Raw genomic sequence first — 19683 nt, 5'->3', positions numbered from 1 at the left:
CTCCGCTCACCCACCTCACCCACCTCCTCACCTCCTCACCCACCCCGCTCACCTCGCTCACCCACCTCACCCACCTCACCTCCTCACCTTCTCACCCACCCCGCTCACCTCACCTCCTCACCCTCTGCCACTTCCTCACCTATCCCACATACTACCAGACTTTAAACAAACGAGTTTACTTTTTTTAATGTTTTTTTAAAATTCACATTTGCGATGCGTGGAACATTCCGAAAATAAACATTCACTGTGCTGCCCGGCGTTTACCGGTGGTGCACATTCTTATTCAGAGATCATTGTTGGGATCGTGCAGGCTTGTGTAGGATCGTGTAGGCTTGTGTAGGCTTGTGTAGGATCGTGTAGGCTTGTGTAGGCTTGTGTAGGATCGTGTAGGCTTGTGTAGGATCGTGTAGGGTTGTGTAGGATCGTGTAGGCTTGTGTAGGATCGTGTAGGCTTGTGTAGGCTTGTGTAGGATCGTGTAGGCTTGTGTAGGATCGTGTAGGGTTGTGTAGGATCGTGTAGGCTTGTGTAGGATCGTGTAGGGTTGTGTAGGATCGTGTAGGCTTGTGTAGGATCGTGTAGGCTTGTGTAGGCTTGTGTAGGATCGTGTAGGCTTGTGTAGGATCGTGTAGGGTTGTGTAGGATCGTGTAGGCTTGTGTAGGATCGTGTAGGATCGTGTAGGGTTGTGTAGGATCGTGTAGGGTTGTGTAGGATCGTGTATGATTGTGCAGGGCCGTGTAGGGTTGTGTAGGATTGTGTATGGTGTAGGATCGTGTATGATTGTGCAGGGTCGTGTAGGATCGTGTATGGTTGTAATCTTCAAGACACCTCTGCCTATGGAAGTGATCTTGTGACGCTGCTCGTGCAGCCCCCAGGCGAGGGGAGCGATACAGGCGGCCGGCGAGGCGCCGTCGGCCGATTCGAGGCGCGTGTGGATCCGTGGCAGGAGACGGAGCACCCGGAGTGGGGGGTGAGGGGGGCCACTCTCGACCCCTGTGGGCACACGGAGCAGCTCGAGTCCACAGGGTTGCCGAGCTTCGCGACTTGTGGTGTCATCCACCACCCACCCACTCACCCTCACTCCCTCCAGACTGCTGCGTGCGCAGCCACCACCGCCTCTGTAATGAGTTGTTGTTTATGATTCGTGCAACTCAACCTCGAGGTGATCTTAGATTCTGGGCAATGACAAGTAGCCACATTTCAACACGAAGATCTGGGAAACATGAGACAACGTGATCCCTTTCCGTTTCGAGACGTCGGCATTGCGACCTCAAATCGTGACAATTCCCTGCATTGTCATGTGAGTGGGAGGATTGGTTTAGTTATAAATCGAGTACAGTATTCGCGGGCATGTTTTCTAGGTACCGCGTGTCGGAGATTGCACCTTCGTGTAAGTTACATTTGTATGAACTGTGCACTCTGACTGAATCATTCCAGAGTTGACGGACACGGGGCCCACAACCATCCGCCCCACGTCAGTCTCCCCCCAACACCCTATAACATGCTTATTGTTTAACTTGTATAGCATCGGGGTGGTCAACTAACATTGTGTTCATATTCTTGGTTCTTTCGGTTAAGTCACGTAGACAGAAAATAAAAATATAATAAATATTAATTCCTATAGCCACGAAAGTTAAGTCAACATTTAGATTGTGTTCTCTATTGTTCGTGTCTTTGTCAACTAAACTCCGGGCAGAGTGGATCTCGCTTCGAACCGAAGTAGAACATCGACCCCTCGTCCTGCCTTCCCAGGAAGCCTTGTGCTGCCAGGGGGCGGCGCTCTGCGGGCAGCGGAGCTCTGCGCGTTAACGGAGCAGGGACACCCACGGGACGAGACTTATTTTTTTTTAAGTTAGGAAATGCATTTATCTCGGAAAGCCACACCAACACATGGGAATCTTTATCATTAGGGTCCTGCAATAATTGTTTTTAAGATTTTTTTCAGCCAATTCATGTTTATTCAAGTGGAAGGAAATTGGAGCACCCAGATAAAACCGACACGCACGACGGACCAACACTGTCCCCCTACATATGGAAAAGGATTGAGATTAGTCCACCATAATTACTTGCCTTCTGACAAGCCAGGTGATGGCACCTCCTCAACGCTCATTCGTGCGACGATCCACGTGACCTGCCATCCAGCACTGGGGGCAGCAGCGAGGGCTGGATGACAGACCACGTGCAGAAATGCCACCCCCCCCCCTCCCCCAACGACATCCACCGTTGCCATTGTCGAGTCATGCTGCCGGTGCAGACGGGCCCTCTTCATCAAGCACGCATCAGCCCCCCACCCCTCAGTGCAAGGGGAATGTCCTACGAGGAGAGACCCTTCCTCATCTTGCGTCCCTACCCCCACCAGATTTCTTCCGCTTCCCCTCTGTATGATGAACTGGAGCTGTCGATGGTCACTGACAGAGCATCCTCGGTGTACCTGCTCTAATCTGTCCATTGTGCACCGTTGCACATGTCCTGTCGATGGCTCCAACCACTGCGACTGCAGTGGTCCGCACTACTCACTCGTTCAAGATTAACACTTTGCGCTACTCCATGAACTGGGGCTGACAACCAAAATAACAAGATCAGCCATTTTTTTCGAATTCGGTAAAAAATGTACCTAAATATTTCAGGAGCCGTAATGAATTTGAATACGAAACGGTCCTTAATAACGTCATGAAGCAATCCTTAAAGAGCCGCAGGTTGTCAACCCCCGTCCATGAATTACTTCTTCCCCCATCTATGTCTGTCCCATCCTTCCTGCATTGCAGCCTTCCCCGTCGGGTATGATGGAGACGGGGAGAAGGGCGGGCACCAGAGGTGTGGACTCGAGTCATGTGACTTGGACTCGAGTCAGACTCGAGTCATGAATTTGATGACTTCAGACTCGACTTGGACTTGCATAACAATGACTTTGTCCCACCTCTGAGGTGTGGACTCGAGTCATGTGACTTGGACTCGAGTCAGACTCAAGTCATGAATTTGATGACTTCAGACTCGACTTGGACTTGCATAACAATGACTTTGTCCCACCTCTGGCGGGCACCCAGTGGCTGGTAGCTGACGTGAAATTATAAAGCCAGATGTTTTTTTGAATTGGGATTTTTGACCAATCCTAGCTTTTTAAGCTATGGGAAGAAACCAAACCCAGATGAAATCCATTAAGGACAGAAAATAAAAACTCCACACAGAAAGGTGCCCAAGTCAGGAATCGAACCCAGACCCTTTTGTTGGCAGACACGAGTATTATCACTGCACCACTCTCAGATAAAATTTCGATTAAGAAGATGCCATGTGAGAAAGCTTGACATGTTTATTGACATCAAATGAAATGTTAACCCATTTTTTTTACAACCACACTGGTGTCTTCGTGTAGATTCATGTCTGGCAAAAATGTGCCTTGCAGTTACCACATTCAATGGTTTCCAGAATCTGCAAATGATGAGAAACTCCAACAAGACAGATTAATGCAGGCTGGAAACAAATGAAAGTAAACACGCACAGGTGTGCAGTATTGCATGTGTAGTGACGTAGTAAGGGTGTCACCATGGTGGTAGCACCAGGCACTGTCACAAGAGTGCTCCTGTGCGTCTGGAACCTCTCCCTGGCGCCAGAGTGAGCACTGTAGGCAAACGGGCCCTAAGGGGCATAGTCCTGGTGGCGGCCTGATAGAGGGAAATTCAGGACATGGGGGTTTGGGTGAACCCGAGTGGGCACGTGGCCAGGACAGGGGAGTGAGGGGGCCCCGAGGGGGGCTTGAGGGACACGTGACGCTCTGTCGAGATCCTTCGGGAAAGGTCTCGCCGGGGGCGTGCCCGAAGGCGGAGCGAGGCCACGCTCAGGAGCATCAAGGGGCAGTTCGGAGAGCGTTCGTGGCTCGTCAGTGGAATCATCCCGGGGTTCCGCCTCTCGTCGTCGTCTCCGGGTCTTCGCTCGGCATCGTGGGTCAGACGCTGACTGACCCGTTCGTGCAGTTAATCCGCGACTCACATAGTTAACCTTATCACTTAAGATACTGGACCAGTTTATGTAGTTAGCCCTGTTGGGGGTGTTGAAATCAACGTGTTGCCTCCAACTCCAGTGTGTGCCTCCGTACAACGCACGACACACAAGCTCTCAGCCTTATCCAGACCACTAGCTCAGAATAACTGAAAAATGTGTGGCCATTTGGTCATTTAGAATGACCGACCCAGAGAGAAAATGTGGCCCATCCCAACAACAGGCAACAGCAGTGAAACGGACACAACTGTAGATCAGCTTCGCCTTCACGAGGACTCTTCAGTATAGAAATATTAATGTTCACCACTGCCATCTACCTCTGGGAGGTTACTGGGAAGTGGGTATGTACAGATGTCGTAGGAGCACATCAGAACTAAAGGAAGACGATGAGGCTGTTTTAGCTGTTTGACTGGGAATGTAAAGAACAGTGGTGAATGCACTGTCAAATGAGCCATCTTGCACTGGTGAACTTCTGTTCGTGGTGTCATTTGTCCAAGGAAACATTTGTGTGCTGGCATTAGCCCCCATATTCCAAATTTTTTAAGGTAAAAAGGCATTTAACTATTGCTACATGAACAACAATTGGACTAAAATGTTTCTTATTGTAGTATTCTAGTCGGTGTTCATCAGGTGGAGAGACGTTCAACGCAACCATTAGCTCATCACGTCACGCCACTAGCGTAGCGTATCACATGTCTCCAGGAGATGACCTATGTACACGATTTATGATACAGCCTGTCGATAGGAAGTATAAGAAACTCTTACCACACATGACATTTTAACACCCTTTTAAAGTGGGTAATCAATTATTTATTTAAATGTTATCCATTGAAACCCACTGTAGCATTACTTTAAGGGGATGAAGTAGTTTATTAAACATTTTTTATTCCACTTAATTATCCAGGAAAGCCTCACCGCGTCTCTAGACTTTTTTCAGGTGGGTCCTGCTGAGTTGTCGCAGTAGATGGTGCTCCGACTGCGTGTCATCCCAATAGGGGCCATCCATTTAGAGCATACACGCATGGAGGGGGGAGGGGGGTTAACCCAAATGCGTACACTTGCGTATGGGGGGGGGGTCTACTGACAATGTACGCATAGGAAACGGGGGTGGGGGGGGTGAAGCCTCGATAATAATTTGCCTACATCGGCCTTCAAATGAGTTAGATAGTCCGGCAGTGGACTAGCGATTTGCTTAAACACGTTAATATTATTAATCCTTGATCGTTTCTGCACGGATTAAATATCAGCCATTCTATATGATTCGGGGGGGGGGGGGTGCGTCAGGCGAATGTACACAGGTGGGGGGGGGGTGTAAAAAGTACGCGTGCGTACAGGGACGGGGGGAGAGGTGAAGTTTTGACAGATTTTTGCGTACGTACTAAATGGATGGCCCCATGAGTAATTTGCAGGTCACTTTTCAGCAATGCAACATTTCAGTTCAATAACTTGACATTGAAAAACAATGTGGGAGGTGTAGGTTAGCAACGCAGTTGTTGTCTAGGACCAGAGACGGATCGTGGCATCCGAGCCGGCTGAGAAGACCCACGGCTGGCTGGGATGAAAGACGACATCCAGAACGCCAAGGTCTCGCATTACCTGGTGCCCCTTGAGAACCTTCACTGGCACAATCAGCGGGTTCTGCAGCAAGTCACTGGACAGAATAAAACACGGCTTACATTAGTGGAAAGCAATAACATAATAAATCTAATTAATGAGCACACTTGATATCCGTGCCATTCCTATAGGGCAAGGCAATAACGAAGGTACAAAGTATTCACAGATGCATTCTTCACAGCTCGGGGTGATGTCACGTGTACGCCAAATTGAGTAATTTGCAAGAAATGTTTTTTAATATAAGTTTGGACCATGATGTTGACACACAATGGGCTACTCTTGCCGAATGACATTACGGAATCTTCAATGTCCACTGTTAAGCAGACGGCATGAAATTCATGATGAATACAATTGCAGTAATAACCAGGGCGCCTTGATCCAGACATGGCCTTCAGATCTGAATCGTATTTCAAGTCCACAGGCCTGAACAATTTCCATGTTTTGAATGTATAGTTATACCTAGAGGGCGGTTGTGGGGGTTAGAATAAGTTCAGATACTAAGTGGGTGTGCTGACTGGGAATTGAACCCAAGATACCAGGATGATAGCGCTGAGCACAGACCACGGGCCCACACTTACTTGTAAACCATGCCGTGGCAGACGATGACTCCGCCGTCGTCCGAGGCCGAAGCAAACAATGGGTACCGCTTGTGAAAGCAAACGGCTCGCACGGCCTTCTTGTGGTGTCTGCACAACACAGTAGTGTCGAGGGAAAGAGGGACGATGTTACCACCACGGCAATTTCTGAGAAGCAAACTGTTACTACTACACTTGTTTATCCAAGAAGCCTCAGAGTCTCAGAACTTTTTCAGGAGGATCCTGCCTAATATTTACAGGGGGAAATTTTGCTATATGCAGTTCCAATTGGATAATGCGCAGGTCATTTTACAAGACCGGCAGTCTCCAGATTCCGACAGTCCAATGTGCCACGATGCACAGGTACGGCAATGCCACCATGGATCGATTTACGACGCAGAAACTTGATCTACGACTTTTCTGACATGACTCTGAACACATGAACAGTCAGACTGGTTTCCAATATGAATTGGCTTTTGTTATTCTCAAGTGGTTTTATGGATTTTTACCTATTAAATTCTATTAAATATGGCTATGGGAAAACAGGGTCCCCGATTAATGACAATCCGATTTACGATGGAGTTTCCAGGAAGGCATGGTGTCGTAACAGCGGGGACTGCCCATAAGTGAACCTTATGGAAGTACCCTGGCTCTCGCATAATGTCCGTGATGCAGTCATTTCTCGGTTGTTGATGGTCGGCGATGTGTCAATCGACTCATCTGGACGAGCTGTACACGATGCACTATGGTGCATACGAGCGTTCAGGGTTTCGGCGCAATCGTCCTCGCTGCGTTTCACATCGCGGAGTAGCACTGATTTCAGATTGATTGGTACCCCAGTCGCGGAGTGAAGTAGACCCCCTGGAAAAATATTGTCTCAGAAACAAAATATTTAACTACCTCGGCCATTTTGTATTATTTGGTACCCCGTGGTACTGCCATAAGGATAATTTGGATGCTGGAGAATGCATTTACATAGTGTGTGTTTAATTATGTAAGAAACACATTAATGTATTGTGTGAAGTGTGCAAGTCATTTCTAACCTCAGAACTTTGTATGGCTTGGTAGAGAGATCCAGGTCAAACCAGGCCAGTCGGCGATCGTAGCTGCCGCAGATCACGTTATCGCCTTAAAGGCACACAAAGACACAAAGTTCAGATTAAACTTCTTAGATGACTGGGACTGTTGGCTCACATCACACAAAAGAGTCATAGTATTGCACAAATAGGGTTCACAGCTCTTTAAGCACCACACACAGCACTATACGAGCAGCGAACTAGGTTGCCCTTGCCAAAATGTGGTTTAAGTAGGGAGACACTGGCGTCTTCCTCGCGCTCTTCAACACCATCCGGTGCACGACGCACCGTCAGAAATCGACATCCACAGATCTTTCTGGCAGCCTGCAGCAGCCACACAATGCTGGGGCCCTGGTGTCAAATTAGCTCAAGAACAAATGATCGTTTACCCAAGAAAACCAGAGTCTCAAGGCTCCTCGTGAGGAGGACCCGACCAGTTGTCACAGTAGGGGGTGATATTGCTGCTGTGGGTAATTCCAGCTGAGTAATTTTGGAAGTTACCCTTCAGCATTTGGATGGTTTAGGCCAGTACCAATCACATCATATGTTGACGTTCGCTAGAGGTGGAAACCGGAGAATCCGGAGGAAATCCATGCAGGACTGGGGGAGAACATACAAACTCCTCACATAAAGGCACCCGAGGCAGAAATCGAACCCAGACCCCCCCCTCCCCTCTGAATGCGAGACACGAGTGTTGCCACTACGCCACTCTGCCGCCCAAAATAAGCAGTCTCTCGCACTACGACAATGCTCCCTGCTGCAAATGCAACTCAATGAAGGTGGTGAAACGTGGAACTCACCTCCCGGGTGCACGGCCACGCTCGACACCCACTTGCAGTTGGTCATGAGCTTCTTGGCGAGAGTCTGTGACGCCAGGTTGTAAACGCGCACGTAGCGCTGCGTGGCCACCAACAGGAAGGGCCGCAGCGGGTGGAACACCGCCGCCTGCACCAGGCCCTTGCTGCGGCGAAACGGGCTTTGCGAGCGGCGCCGCGTCACCTGGTGCAACATCACTTGCTGCGAGCCGTTGTCCGGAACGACGGACACCAGGTAGTCACCACGGCCGTGCCACGACAGCTGACGGACCGACTTTGGGTGCGTGGGAGAACACAAGATAAATTACCAAGTGAGATGCGGTGAGATGCAAGACCTGGCCAAGACCAGCTTAACACTCAAAGGCACCAGTCATCTGTGCAGTGTCAATGACACAACCCCTATGTGTGGGACAGGTATTGGCACAAAGAATGATAATAATTTTCCCTCATGCCAGGGCATCTCAGAGAGCTTTACACACAATAAGCAAACTTACAGCACATCTCATCTCAATGATATGTAAAGTGCACCCCATGTGGCCAGTGTCCCTGTGAGTACATTGAGACTCAGCCATCTGGCCCTCAATCAGGCATTAACCTTCCAGTAGGGGGCGATGTTGCTGCTATGCGTCATAACAATCGAGTTATTTGCAAGTAATCTTTTCACATTGGGATATTTGGCCAATATCAGACACTTGCAGCGTACAACCACGCGCACACACCCTCCCACGCCGAGTGGTAATGCCGTTGAGCGAGGCTACCCCGAGGGCCATACTCTCGGTCGTGGCTTGGCCTTGGCTTGACTTCTGGCTTGGCACCGGCTCGGCTCTTGCTAACCTGTGCCAGAGCAAAGCCGTGCTCACATTGAGCCGCAGCTCTGAGCATCAACTTCTTTTATAGCGGGGCATCAGCCACGCCCAGGCTTTCCATGCAGCCGAGCCAGAGCCGAGCCATGGCCGAGTCATGGCCGAGCCACGTCCGAGCTGTTCCTGAGTTTTTGAAAGCAACCAAGCGGTTCCGGCCTGAGTCACTTTAGAGGCCTAGCCAGAGCCGAGGCGCGAGCGATAGCTGCGGCGCCTAGAGCTCGTGGAGGAGGCGGCGGCCACCTTGGGGTGCTGGATGAGGAGGCGCACGCCGCGCTCGTGCTCCTCTGCCGTGGCCGCCACCCACACGGTGGGCTGCTTGCGTGCCTCCTCGGGGGACTCGAACCCAGACAGTAGCAGGTCTGTGGCTCCGTACACGAGTTTGTCACCCAGCATGGGGTTCACGATCTTCACCACATTGTTGCTGAGGATAGACAAAATCAATCAAAATAAATCAATAACATAGGAGCAAAACAGAATTTGGTACGAAATAAGGTACCTGTGTAAAGAAATTTGGAATTCCGTTCAGAGGCAGAAAGAGGAACGCACAGATCACAGAACAAACACAACTAGGAGACAAATTGACTGCCAAGGGCGGTAAGCAAGATCTTGCAGTCATTGGTGACTGTACTACACTTCATATCCTAGTTTAACGTACAGCGCGCGTTTGACTTGAGGAATTGGTGACCGCGCTACGCCTTGAACTACTCTTAGTGTCTTGGTTAAGACTCGCGCAGCAGCGCGGTGAGGGACGTGAGTGGGCTTGGACAGAGCACATCACTTGCAGGGATGAAGGCCGATTGACAAGACTGGTGACAGAACAGAAGCCAAGAGGACGATTGCTTTGGAGATGGAGCAGAGAGATCAGTTCGTGTCGACAATCGTTTGTGATTTAACGTGTAGACTTTCACAGTCAATATTCGACATTCTGGTTCTAGGCCACAATGATCTGACAAAATCTGTAATTAAGAACTCTCCACCACCTGAAACGGCCACGTAAATTATAATAATAAAATTTCGCAATTAAGATGAAATAAGGTATCTATCAGCTACATTTGCTTGTGAGGACCGTTCTTCAACTCACGGTGAGATGAAACAATCAAAATCGGAGTGTCGCTAAACGCGTTCTTGTCAGGTGGTGGAGGGCTCTGAAAACAAATTCAGTCAGATTATTGCGTGGCTGAACGCAAAACCGAGTTGTTACGATCAGTGGGCACCGGCGATGGGGGACGTACACAGTGAAGGCGACGAGGCAGAGAGAAGGGTTCGGGTTCCACGCGATGCTCTTCACGGCTCCTTCCACCTCCATCACCTTGACACAACGGGCCTGTGCACACCTCCCAGAAGCGGACACTGCAGTCGTCCGAGCCTGCATTCCCACGCACAGCCAAGATGGAGGCACAGCAGTCGTCTCTCTGGGGTACTGGAGTCAACGCTAATCGCACACAGACGACACGATGACCTCTCAACAAAAGCCACAAAATGTGTTGGCCACCTGAGGGACTAATCCCCCAGGTTGGGCGATATTATTATCATTGCTCTGCCAAGTTTTCACGGTCGACTGTGATATTGATGTGTGTAATCCCAAAGGAGTGATTTCCACGCATTTTTTTAAATTTGGCCTGCTTTTTTATGGATGTCACAGGATGCTTAACGTCCACTGTGAAGCTGATGGCACGTCGTATATTACAATTCATACACCACAGTAATAACAGGGCGGCTTGCTGAACTCGAAACCATAAACCTCCGATGGCGAACGCGCTACGTCCAGGTCTATATTAACAATAGATGTTTCTGCACACGTGTGTTCATGTTCTCGTGCCTTGCGTTGTTCAATTATCAAAAGCACTTACCCGATACCAACCATTGACCAGTGGGGTCGGTACTGATGCACCGCACCAAGTTCGTATGACCTTTGTAAATCTGTGAAGTCACAAGTGAGAACAAGGGTAAACGTCCGTGCGCATGCAAGAGCGGCCCACACACATGCTGCATAATACCACCTTCAAATGACATACTCATCGCCATTTTGGGTATTGTCTATCCACTGCTGGATGAAGGCCTCCCTACTCAATCTCTATCCTTCATGGTCATGCGATGCCACAATCCATCTCGCTCTTGGACACGAGCTGATCTCATTGCTCTGCGTCTGTGGTGGTGGCCCACTCAGGGATGTTCACTCCTTAGGCTGACATTCAGTCGCAAATCTCACCCATCGTCCATAAATCAAGCCCACTTACTTTCCTTTACAAATGCCCTCCGCCTGAAGTTAAACTAAGTAATTAAGTGTGGTTCGCCAATGTTCGTACACCCAGTGACGGATTCCTACGCAAAAACGCCAAACTTACAAAGATTGGTTTTGCATTGAATGTTCTTTTCAGCTATGGGAGGAAATCTGAGAAAACGGGGGAAACCCATGCACAACAGGGAGAGAACATACAAACTCCAAACATGCCCTATAGGCTTAATGTTCTTAACATACAAACTCCACACACTCACTAACATGTACTCATTCACGGACTCACTCACATAGCCATAGGAGAATGTACAAACTCAACACAGAAAGGTGCCCGAGGGGGGAATCTAACACGCACTCTCCTCGCCGTTTGTCACGAGTGTTACCACTGCACCACCCTTGTGGCCCATTCACTTGCACAGAAAACACTGCAGCCGAACGAAGGCAGCCATTGGAGGGTGCGGTGCAGTAGCTCATGTTTGGAAGTGATCTTAGGCTCACAAATGTTGTTTGGCGACAAGGGCATAGAGAGAGCAAATGGTGAGGCGAAGACTGTAGAGAGAGGCTCTTACAAGGGACTGCACAGTCGGGAAGGGCTGAAGGTCCTTGGGCTTGGGCAACTTCGGGATCAACTCATCTGGGTCAACGTTCACCTGGAAACACACACATACACACACACACAAACATACACGCACACACGCACATACACGTGCACACACAGGCAGCGGTGAGCACACAGGTCAAGAGGCCATGCAGCTGCTGATTGAACTCGTATTACACCGGCCTAAAAAATGACACCAATTTGTAACACCGCACGCAGTTTACGTTCGATTCAGAGGCGCGGGAAACCACAAACAACCAGGAAGGCAGCCAAAACTGGCGCCAACAATCGCCCACGGGAAGGTGCCACCCACCCGCAGGCGCCGCTGCCGCGGGCACAGGTAGAGGTCGAGACAGCGCTCGAAGCGCTCCTGGATGAAGCGAGGGTAGGCGGGCACCGTGCGCAGGTTCGGGTAGCTTGCCGGCAGGAAGGGCAGCTTCCGCTCCTCGGGCTCCTGCTGCTCCCAGGCCAGTTTCTGTCAGGACACGGGGGTGAGCGCGCTGCACGCACCGAGTGTAACAATACGCGCTTCTCACACCCAACATTGCGATTGAGTTTTTAATTTGCACCGGGGCGTCTCAGGGCGCTTCACACGCGATGAGCGACCTGCATCGCGTGTCATCTTAACGCACTGGACAGGGCACCCATGGTGGCAGTTCTCCGTGTATGGCGCAAGGTTAACGAGCACCTGGCCTGCAATTTGTCAAATTTGGACTATGATGCAGGCATACAGTAATTTGGGCAAGGGGTGGGCGGTGGTAACACTCGCAACTCACAGTTCAAAGAGCCTGGGTTTGATTCCTGACTCGGGTGCATTTCTGTGTGTAGGTCTCCCCCTGTTCTGCATAGGCTTCCTCCAGATTCTCCAGTTTCCTCCCAAAACTAAAAAAAAGTGTAAACAGTATTGGCCAAAACCACATCCCAATGCTGTCAAATTACCTGCAAATTACTCAATGGGATCACACACAGCTGCAGCACTGCCCCGTACTGAGAAAACTTGGCAGGACCTTCTCAAAAAAGTCTAGGGAGACTTCTTGGGGTAAAAAAGCAACAACAAAAAACAGATGCGACTCCGTGGTGCGGTGGCACCTCCTCCTCGGTGAGCAGGTACTCCGGCGGGGGGTTGTAGGACTCGGCGTGGCCGGGCAGGCGCATCTTTGGAGCCGGGACGTGCATGGAGTGGCGGCCCAGCACGGCGTTCGGGTCCTCGGTGGCCCAAAGGTCAAAGAAGACCGGGCCCCGTTCCCGCGGCCGCCGGGGTTTGATCCAGCCCATCTTGATAGCGTGCACCAGCTTGGACACCTGCACACGCATGGCACAGAGGCATCTTTGTCATCAATCACTTGACCCCGTTACAGAAAAAAAAATTACGTAAAATATGAAAGATGATGGGACAGAGAGAGAACACCGACAGCAGTAGGAGAGAGAATGTGATCCCTTCAAAGCGCACACAGGATCTGGACAAAGCCCAAGCAGGAAAGCGCTGAGATAATCCCTGCGGATACACGATTACTCTTCCTCGTGAAGCTTGGGTGGCTGCTCAATTTGGAACGCGATTCCAGACGCAGGGGGCCCTGGCTCAGTGAGGAGACGTCACGGCACGAGGTCCCTGCCGGAAGCAGCCGTCTTCAATGGTGCCGCCTCCTCAGGGTTACGATTCGTTTTATTATTCTACTATTACGCTTGTTTACCAATGAGAGTCTCGATGTGGAGGCTCCTGCCAAAATTTTGCATAAGGGGGTGATGTTGCTGCTCTGTGTGATCCCAATTGAGCCATTTGCTGGTAAATCTTCAGTGTTGGGATGTTTTGCTAAGTACTAGTTCCACTGTGTGTGTGTAGATTTAGGAGTAAACAGGAGAAGCCAGAGGAAAACGATGCAGAACAGGGGGAGACGCACAAACTCCACAGAGACCAGGCGAGCCTGGGGCACTTCTCGCCGTGAGGTGCGAGCATCACCGCTGCGCCACCGCGCTGCCACCCATCTCGGTGTTACGAGGAAATGCAAATCCCCAAGCGGCGTCACAAATATCCGTGGCGGTGCTCATCACGCGGCCACTCACCTTCTCCTTCTCGATGAGCGAAGGGATGAAGCTGCGCTTGTCTGCGGGCCGGTTCGTCACCGGGTGGATCATTTTCTCGTGCGTGAAGAAGTCCACGGCGGGCTGCAAGCAGGAGGCACAGAGGGCGTCACGCACCGCTTGCCGAGCAGCAACCGGGCTCGGGTGGGAGGGGAGGCAAGGGGCAATGTTGGCGCTCTCATCGCTCCACAATTATTGGTACCGCCAAAATGTCGTAGGGAAAAACAATCGCGTGCAATGTGCATTTCACAGAGCGGCCTCCTTTGCTCCAAGCGACTCGCATCTCACCAACACATTGGAAAGGTGACTCAGCCGCAGGCCTGCAATCGGGCATTAGTCTGCTGCCAGTAGAGGGCAATGTTGCTGCTCTGTGTAATGCCAATTTGAGACATTTGCAACCAATTTTTGAGAATTGGGATTTTTGACCGATTCTGGTCACATTGCAAGGTCATTTAGTGAGTGGAGGAAAGCGGAGAACCTGGAGGAAACTCATGCAGAACACCGGGTCATAAAAACTCCACACAGAAAGGAGCCGAGTCGGGAATTGAACCCAGGCCCCTCTTGCTGTGAGACATGAGTGTTACCACTGCACTGCCAGCCTGCAGAACTCCTCGAGCAAGCACCTCATAAGGGTCGTAGTTCACATCGGCCAGCTGGCCTCGCTGCAGACGATGGATCAGCTGCACTTGCTCGTCCGTCAAGATCACGTCCGTCCCGGTCATCTTGTCACGGACTGTTCGCCTGGAGAGGGGAACAAGGGGATGAGGAGAGAGGGCTCAGAGAGGAGGAGTCTCTATTTAGGCCATCGCCCGTATTCTTAATTCCCGGCTCAGGCTCCACTCTGCTGGCGTGAGCCTGCTCCGGCTGCACTCAGGATTTCCATAGAGCCGAGCCGGAGCCGCTCGTAAAGTCTTTGGAAGCAATTGAGTGGCTCAAGCCTGAGCCAAGCCACAATGTACAGCGCGCAAGAAGTTCAACGTGCGTACAACCAAGACTACGGCTGTGAATGCTCCCAAGGCAGACTCCATGCGGCACCGTGTGCTCAGTCGGTGCATGCACAGTGTAGATGATGATTATTAATGATAGTCATCAATAATCATCATCTACACTGTGCATGCACCGACTGAGCACACGGTGCCGCATGGATTCTGCCTTGGGAGCATTCACAGCCGTAGTCTTGGTTGTACGCATGTTGAACTTAACAAGCAAATTTGTTAATGTCATCAGTAGTGTCATAAGCCATCATCTATCCACTGCTGGGTGAAGGCCTCCACAAACAGTCACAATCCCTCACGATAGCCCAATGCAATGATCCATCCAGATCTTTCATCACGAGCCGATCTTATCACTCCATCTCCGCGCTTCCCTGCTTTGGCTGCCACTCCATTATCATGTTTAACCACCCACCATCATCCCTTCTCGTGATGTCTCCTGCCCATTGCTCTAATAGCATCAAGCTCATTTGGTTTCAACAGTGCTATTGGGGTCAGGTCACCAGTTTAAAATGTATTCGGATCTCTCAAAGCAGTGCAAATGGGCCACAAGTGCATATCCCAGAGCTACCTTTGAAATTCCTTCCAGTGAACTCGTGTCCAAGCAGTAGGGAGCAGTACACTCTCCAGTCAAATTTATATTTAATTATCAGAGCTGGATTCGAATCCAGGATCTCAGCGGTGGCAGCCCAGCACTCCGGCGATCTCACACAGTAACTTTTACGAATCATCAGATACTTATTTATCCAGAGAGGCCAGACTTTTTTTCAGGAGGGTCCTGCATTGGGTTTTCATTCTATGATGTTTTCAGCCAATCAATTATTTGAGTGTTATTATACAAGTAGGAGGAAACTGAAAGGTGCCCGAGTCAGGAATTGAACCCAGGGGTCCTTCTTACTGTGAGGCATGAGCATTACATTTCCTACGTGGAAAAGTGAACTATGTAAACATCGGCACCGAGACAAAGGTGGCCGAGCATGGTGCCGGCCACCCACACCCTCGTGTGCCACAGTGCCGGGCTTCATAAGTGCTCGCTAACAGCACTTGCCCCCACAGTCTGTTACAGGCCATACGGGGGATCTTTGTCTTTGTATGTGTGTGTGTGTGTACGCGTGTGTGCAGTTTGCTGGCTCACCAGTAATCAGGATTGTCCATCTTGTCGAGGAACTCGTCCAGCTCGTCCTTCGAGCGGATGGGTTTGATGATCTTCTTGCCGTCCAGGTCGTAGCCAATGTGAGGGTAATCTTCGTACCACTCCAGGGGGATGTTTCCCACAGTGTTCCGTATGTCCTGAAGTGCGCGCACACACACATTGCAATCACAGTAACATGCAGAGTGTAGCTTTTACGGTGAAAGTCTGGAACACAGCAGGCAACGCTTGCGTACTTGGTGGCTGCACAAAGTGGGGGATTGAAGAAACTTGCCGCATTGTTTCAACTGCCGCATCGGGAGATCAGATCGAACCTACGACCTCTGTGGCAGCTGCCTTAGCTTCTCAGTTAAAAGATAAAGATTTCACGTTCATTGCCGAGTCTGTGTGTACGGCAACCCGTTGACCGGTGTTACGGTTTGTTTTCTATGTGGTGACCTGGTAATGCACTAAAATGTAGGGCGAAAACCCTAGCGGACCCAACTACTCGCTGCAGAGTCAGCACTGCCTACGTCCTCGGTCACAACTCAAGGTGCCCAGCCAATGACTCTCTGTTGTAAACAAAAACCATCACAGAAATGTAGTCCAGTCACTTTTTAAGTATAAATTATTGTATTAAGAAGAATGCTTCTCAACAGCCAAGTTGGAAAATAACTTAATGAGTTGGAACATTTTGAGTATTGGCTCCACTTGTCTTCCCAGCACTGTACATATGTTGGTTTAAAAGCGTTAAGAATTATGAGGCTTTAAACACTGACAGAAGTCACGCAAAAGGCACAAAACCTCAATGCCTGAGAATATCAATCATACCTTCCTCTCCCTCACCATCTCCTCATTGTTTTACATAATTCTTGTTTTGATATAATGGTTCCCACATTTGATTTAGGGGCCATCCATTGAGTACATTCGCATGGAGGGGGGAGGGGGCCTTTACCCAAATGCGTTCCCTTGCATATGGGGGGTATACTGACAATGTTCGCATAGGAAACGGGGGGGGGGGGGGGGGGGGTGATGCCTCGATACTAATTTAATTTGTCTACATTGGCCTTCAAATGAGTTAAATAGTCCGGTGTTGGACTATCTGTTTGCTTTAACACGTTAATATTATTAATCCTTGATCGTTTCTGCATGGATTAAATATCGGCCGTTCTATAGGATTCGGGGGGAGGGGGTGCGTCAAGCGTACGTACGCAGGTCGGGGGAGGGGGGTGTAAAAAGTACGCGTGCGTACAGGGAGTGGGGGAGTGGTCAAGTTTGACAGATTTTTGCGTACGTACTAAATGGATGGCCCCTTAGTGCAAACCGATGCACTGCTTTCTAAACCTGGCCCACGCCTCCCGAGTCTCCTCAGTCAGCACATCGTGCCGTGCAGTCAACACGGCCCCCAGCTGGTTATGGCCAACTCTCGGTAGCGACGACGCTTGTGTTAGCCTTTAGAGGAGCTTGCTTATATCCCTTGCCCTTACAGCATCTGAGGCTAAATGGAAGATGTTTCTCTTTTGATGATGAAGGCCTTCTTAATAGGCTTGGCTAACAGGGCATACGGCTCAAACGACGGTAGATCATGTTACGGCGCTGGGCCGGTGGGCCAGCACCTGCCCACACATCCATAACGCATTCGTCATGCACTGCCCCTCCTCCCCGCCTCCGCTCGGCGCTCGTATTCCTCCACGAAGGCCCAGAGCACACACTCGCAGAGACACGCGCCGACACGCTGACGCAGCACAGGGCTCGCATGGTCGATGCTGACATTGCCGAGCGTGGGTTCACAGCTTTCTTGACTGCATCGACCTTTGCATCTGTATCAACTCAGGTTGTTAAACTGCTGAACCGGTCACCGATAACCGGCACTGCAAGTCAGGAACCGGTCACCGATTCCCTTGCAGTTTTGGTCACGAACCCACCGATTGCCACGTGTATAAATGACACTGAGAAAGAGGTGGGCGAACTCACGCTTTACCTCACCTCGCCGATATCGACTGTGGGGTAACCACACTGTGGGGTAACCACACTGTGGGGTAACCACACTGTGGGGTAACCACACTGTGGGGTAACCACACTGCCGGCTGGACAGGATGGGGGGCCTGCCCCCATCGTTTCCACTGCCACGCCGGGAGATGATTTGAGCTTACCCTGAACTAAAGACACAGTGCGAAAGTTAGAAATGTCTGAGACATCTCTCTCTACACTGTCGATTTGCTTTATACAACCAAAACTTTTGAGCATGAGATGAGCGGGATTTTACTGGATTTCTCGTGCCCCATACACTGATGAAATGATCCCATTTGGGGTCGCGAATCAAAGTTTGGGAGCTGCCGGTGTAAGGACGGAGGAAAAACACTCGGGCCTTAGAAGCCACTTGTAAAAATAATAGCAACTTTTACAACGAGGTGATTATCCATTGAAGCTAAACACCTCTTTTGCAAGGGACACATGGACCAATTCCTGAAACGGGCACCTTTTTGCGAGTAGAGTTTGTACGTTCTCCCCCTATTCTGTGTGGGACCCTTCTGGGTTCTCTGGCTTCCTCCCATAGCCATGGATTGGCAAAAGGTTTGCAAATCTTGACCAACCGGTTGCTTCTGGAGGAAGCATGTGACTGTTACGATCGAGGTAGATTTAACAATACACAAAAGTCTGCAGAAAGGCAGGTACAACGTTCTCAGCCTTATCCTGGTCACTCACCCAAAATCAATGTCTGGCCGTAGTCATTTGGACCACCAACTCGCAAAGTTGAGAGAGAATGTGGCCATGCCTACGGGCAGCAGTGAAGTACAACTCGAGACAGAGTTAGTCCCCATGAGAACTCATCACTACAGTCCAGTGCAGTGGTCAATGTCCGCTGTTGCCATCTACCTCTGGGAGCACCATGAAGGGAGCGGGGATTTCACATTACACTGCGGGGACTCCGTTAGAAGCGGCATCTCCAGGTGTGCATTGTCTTAGAGGTCCTCATCGGAAATGCTACCTGCATATGGACAGTGCGGTGGAGACGCAAGCGGTGGAAGTGTAAGGAACAATATCCGTTGCCCAAGCATTATTGATGAAACTACAAAATCTAAATAATATTTTAAGATTTTTTCAGCTAATTCATAACACGAGTGTTTATTATGCACGTGTCGGAGGGAACCGGAGCACCTGGAGAAAACCCGCACGTAGCGCTCGGCACATTCTACACAGTCCCAAAAAAGCATTTCAGAGTTTTGTCTCGGTCGGAGCTCGATGCAAATACCCTCGGATGCGGTCCTTAAACTGGTACACAAGTCGCTGGCCAGTAGTATTATTATTTTACAGAGGAACATTCTTGGCCGTTTTTCACTCTAGGCTGCAAACATTTACCGCGTCTTCAGGGACGACTTGAGCTTTTTCTAGTTTTAGACGTTTATAGCTACGGAGAACAAACTTTTCTAAGACATTCAGTGGTTTACAGTCAGTGCTTTGTATTAGCAGGTTTTTCATATACACACATACGCGTATATTTGCCCTGTTTTCATGAAGTCGACAACCATTATAAAAGCAGTAAGAACTACTGTGGATCAGAATGGGTTGGTTGTGTCCGGGATCGAAGCACTGGGCCGGCACAACTGGGATTCGTGGTCCCAGCCACCGCCGATTAAACAAGAAAACTAACGACCTCCGTCACTAACACTGCATGGAAATGTAACACATGAGCAACGTTTTGTGCAATGGCCC

At 50.1% G+C, this 19683-nt stretch overlaps 1 protein-coding gene across 1 annotated transcript in view; it reads right to left on the bottom strand.

Annotated features, from left to right (window-relative positions):
- Positions 1-3300: 3300 nt before the first annotated feature.
- BOP1 (BOP1 ribosomal biogenesis factor) overlaps positions 3301-19683 on the bottom strand; it is a 56413-nt gene continuing 40030 nt past the window's right edge. The window contains 14 exon segments of the mRNA XM_061573323.1: positions 3301-5643; positions 6185-6292; positions 7225-7309; positions 8058-8346; positions 9176-9356; positions 10168-10256; positions 10258-10301; positions 10786-10855; positions 11741-11821; positions 12083-12244; positions 12859-13071; positions 13831-13932; positions 14472-14589; positions 15976-16130. Of these exon segments, the coding sequence (XP_061429307.1) occupies positions 5490-5643; positions 6185-6292; positions 7225-7309; positions 8058-8346; positions 9176-9356; positions 10168-10256; positions 10258-10301; positions 10786-10855; positions 11741-11821; positions 12083-12244; positions 12859-13071; positions 13831-13932; positions 14472-14589; positions 15976-16130 (1851 nt within the window). The 3' untranslated portion in view covers positions 3301-5489.

Source organism: Lethenteron reissneri, chromosome 52 (genome assembly GCF_015708825.2).
Source record: "Lethenteron reissneri isolate LAM-NWPU_2019-01 chromosome 52, ASM1570882v1, whole genome shotgun sequence".
NCBI classification, from domain to species: domain Eukaryota; kingdom Metazoa; phylum Chordata; class Hyperoartia; order Petromyzontiformes; family Petromyzontidae; genus Lethenteron; species Lethenteron reissneri.
The sequence above is the reverse complement of the archived record's forward strand: the minus strand, read 5'-3'. Positions and strand labels throughout refer to the sequence as shown.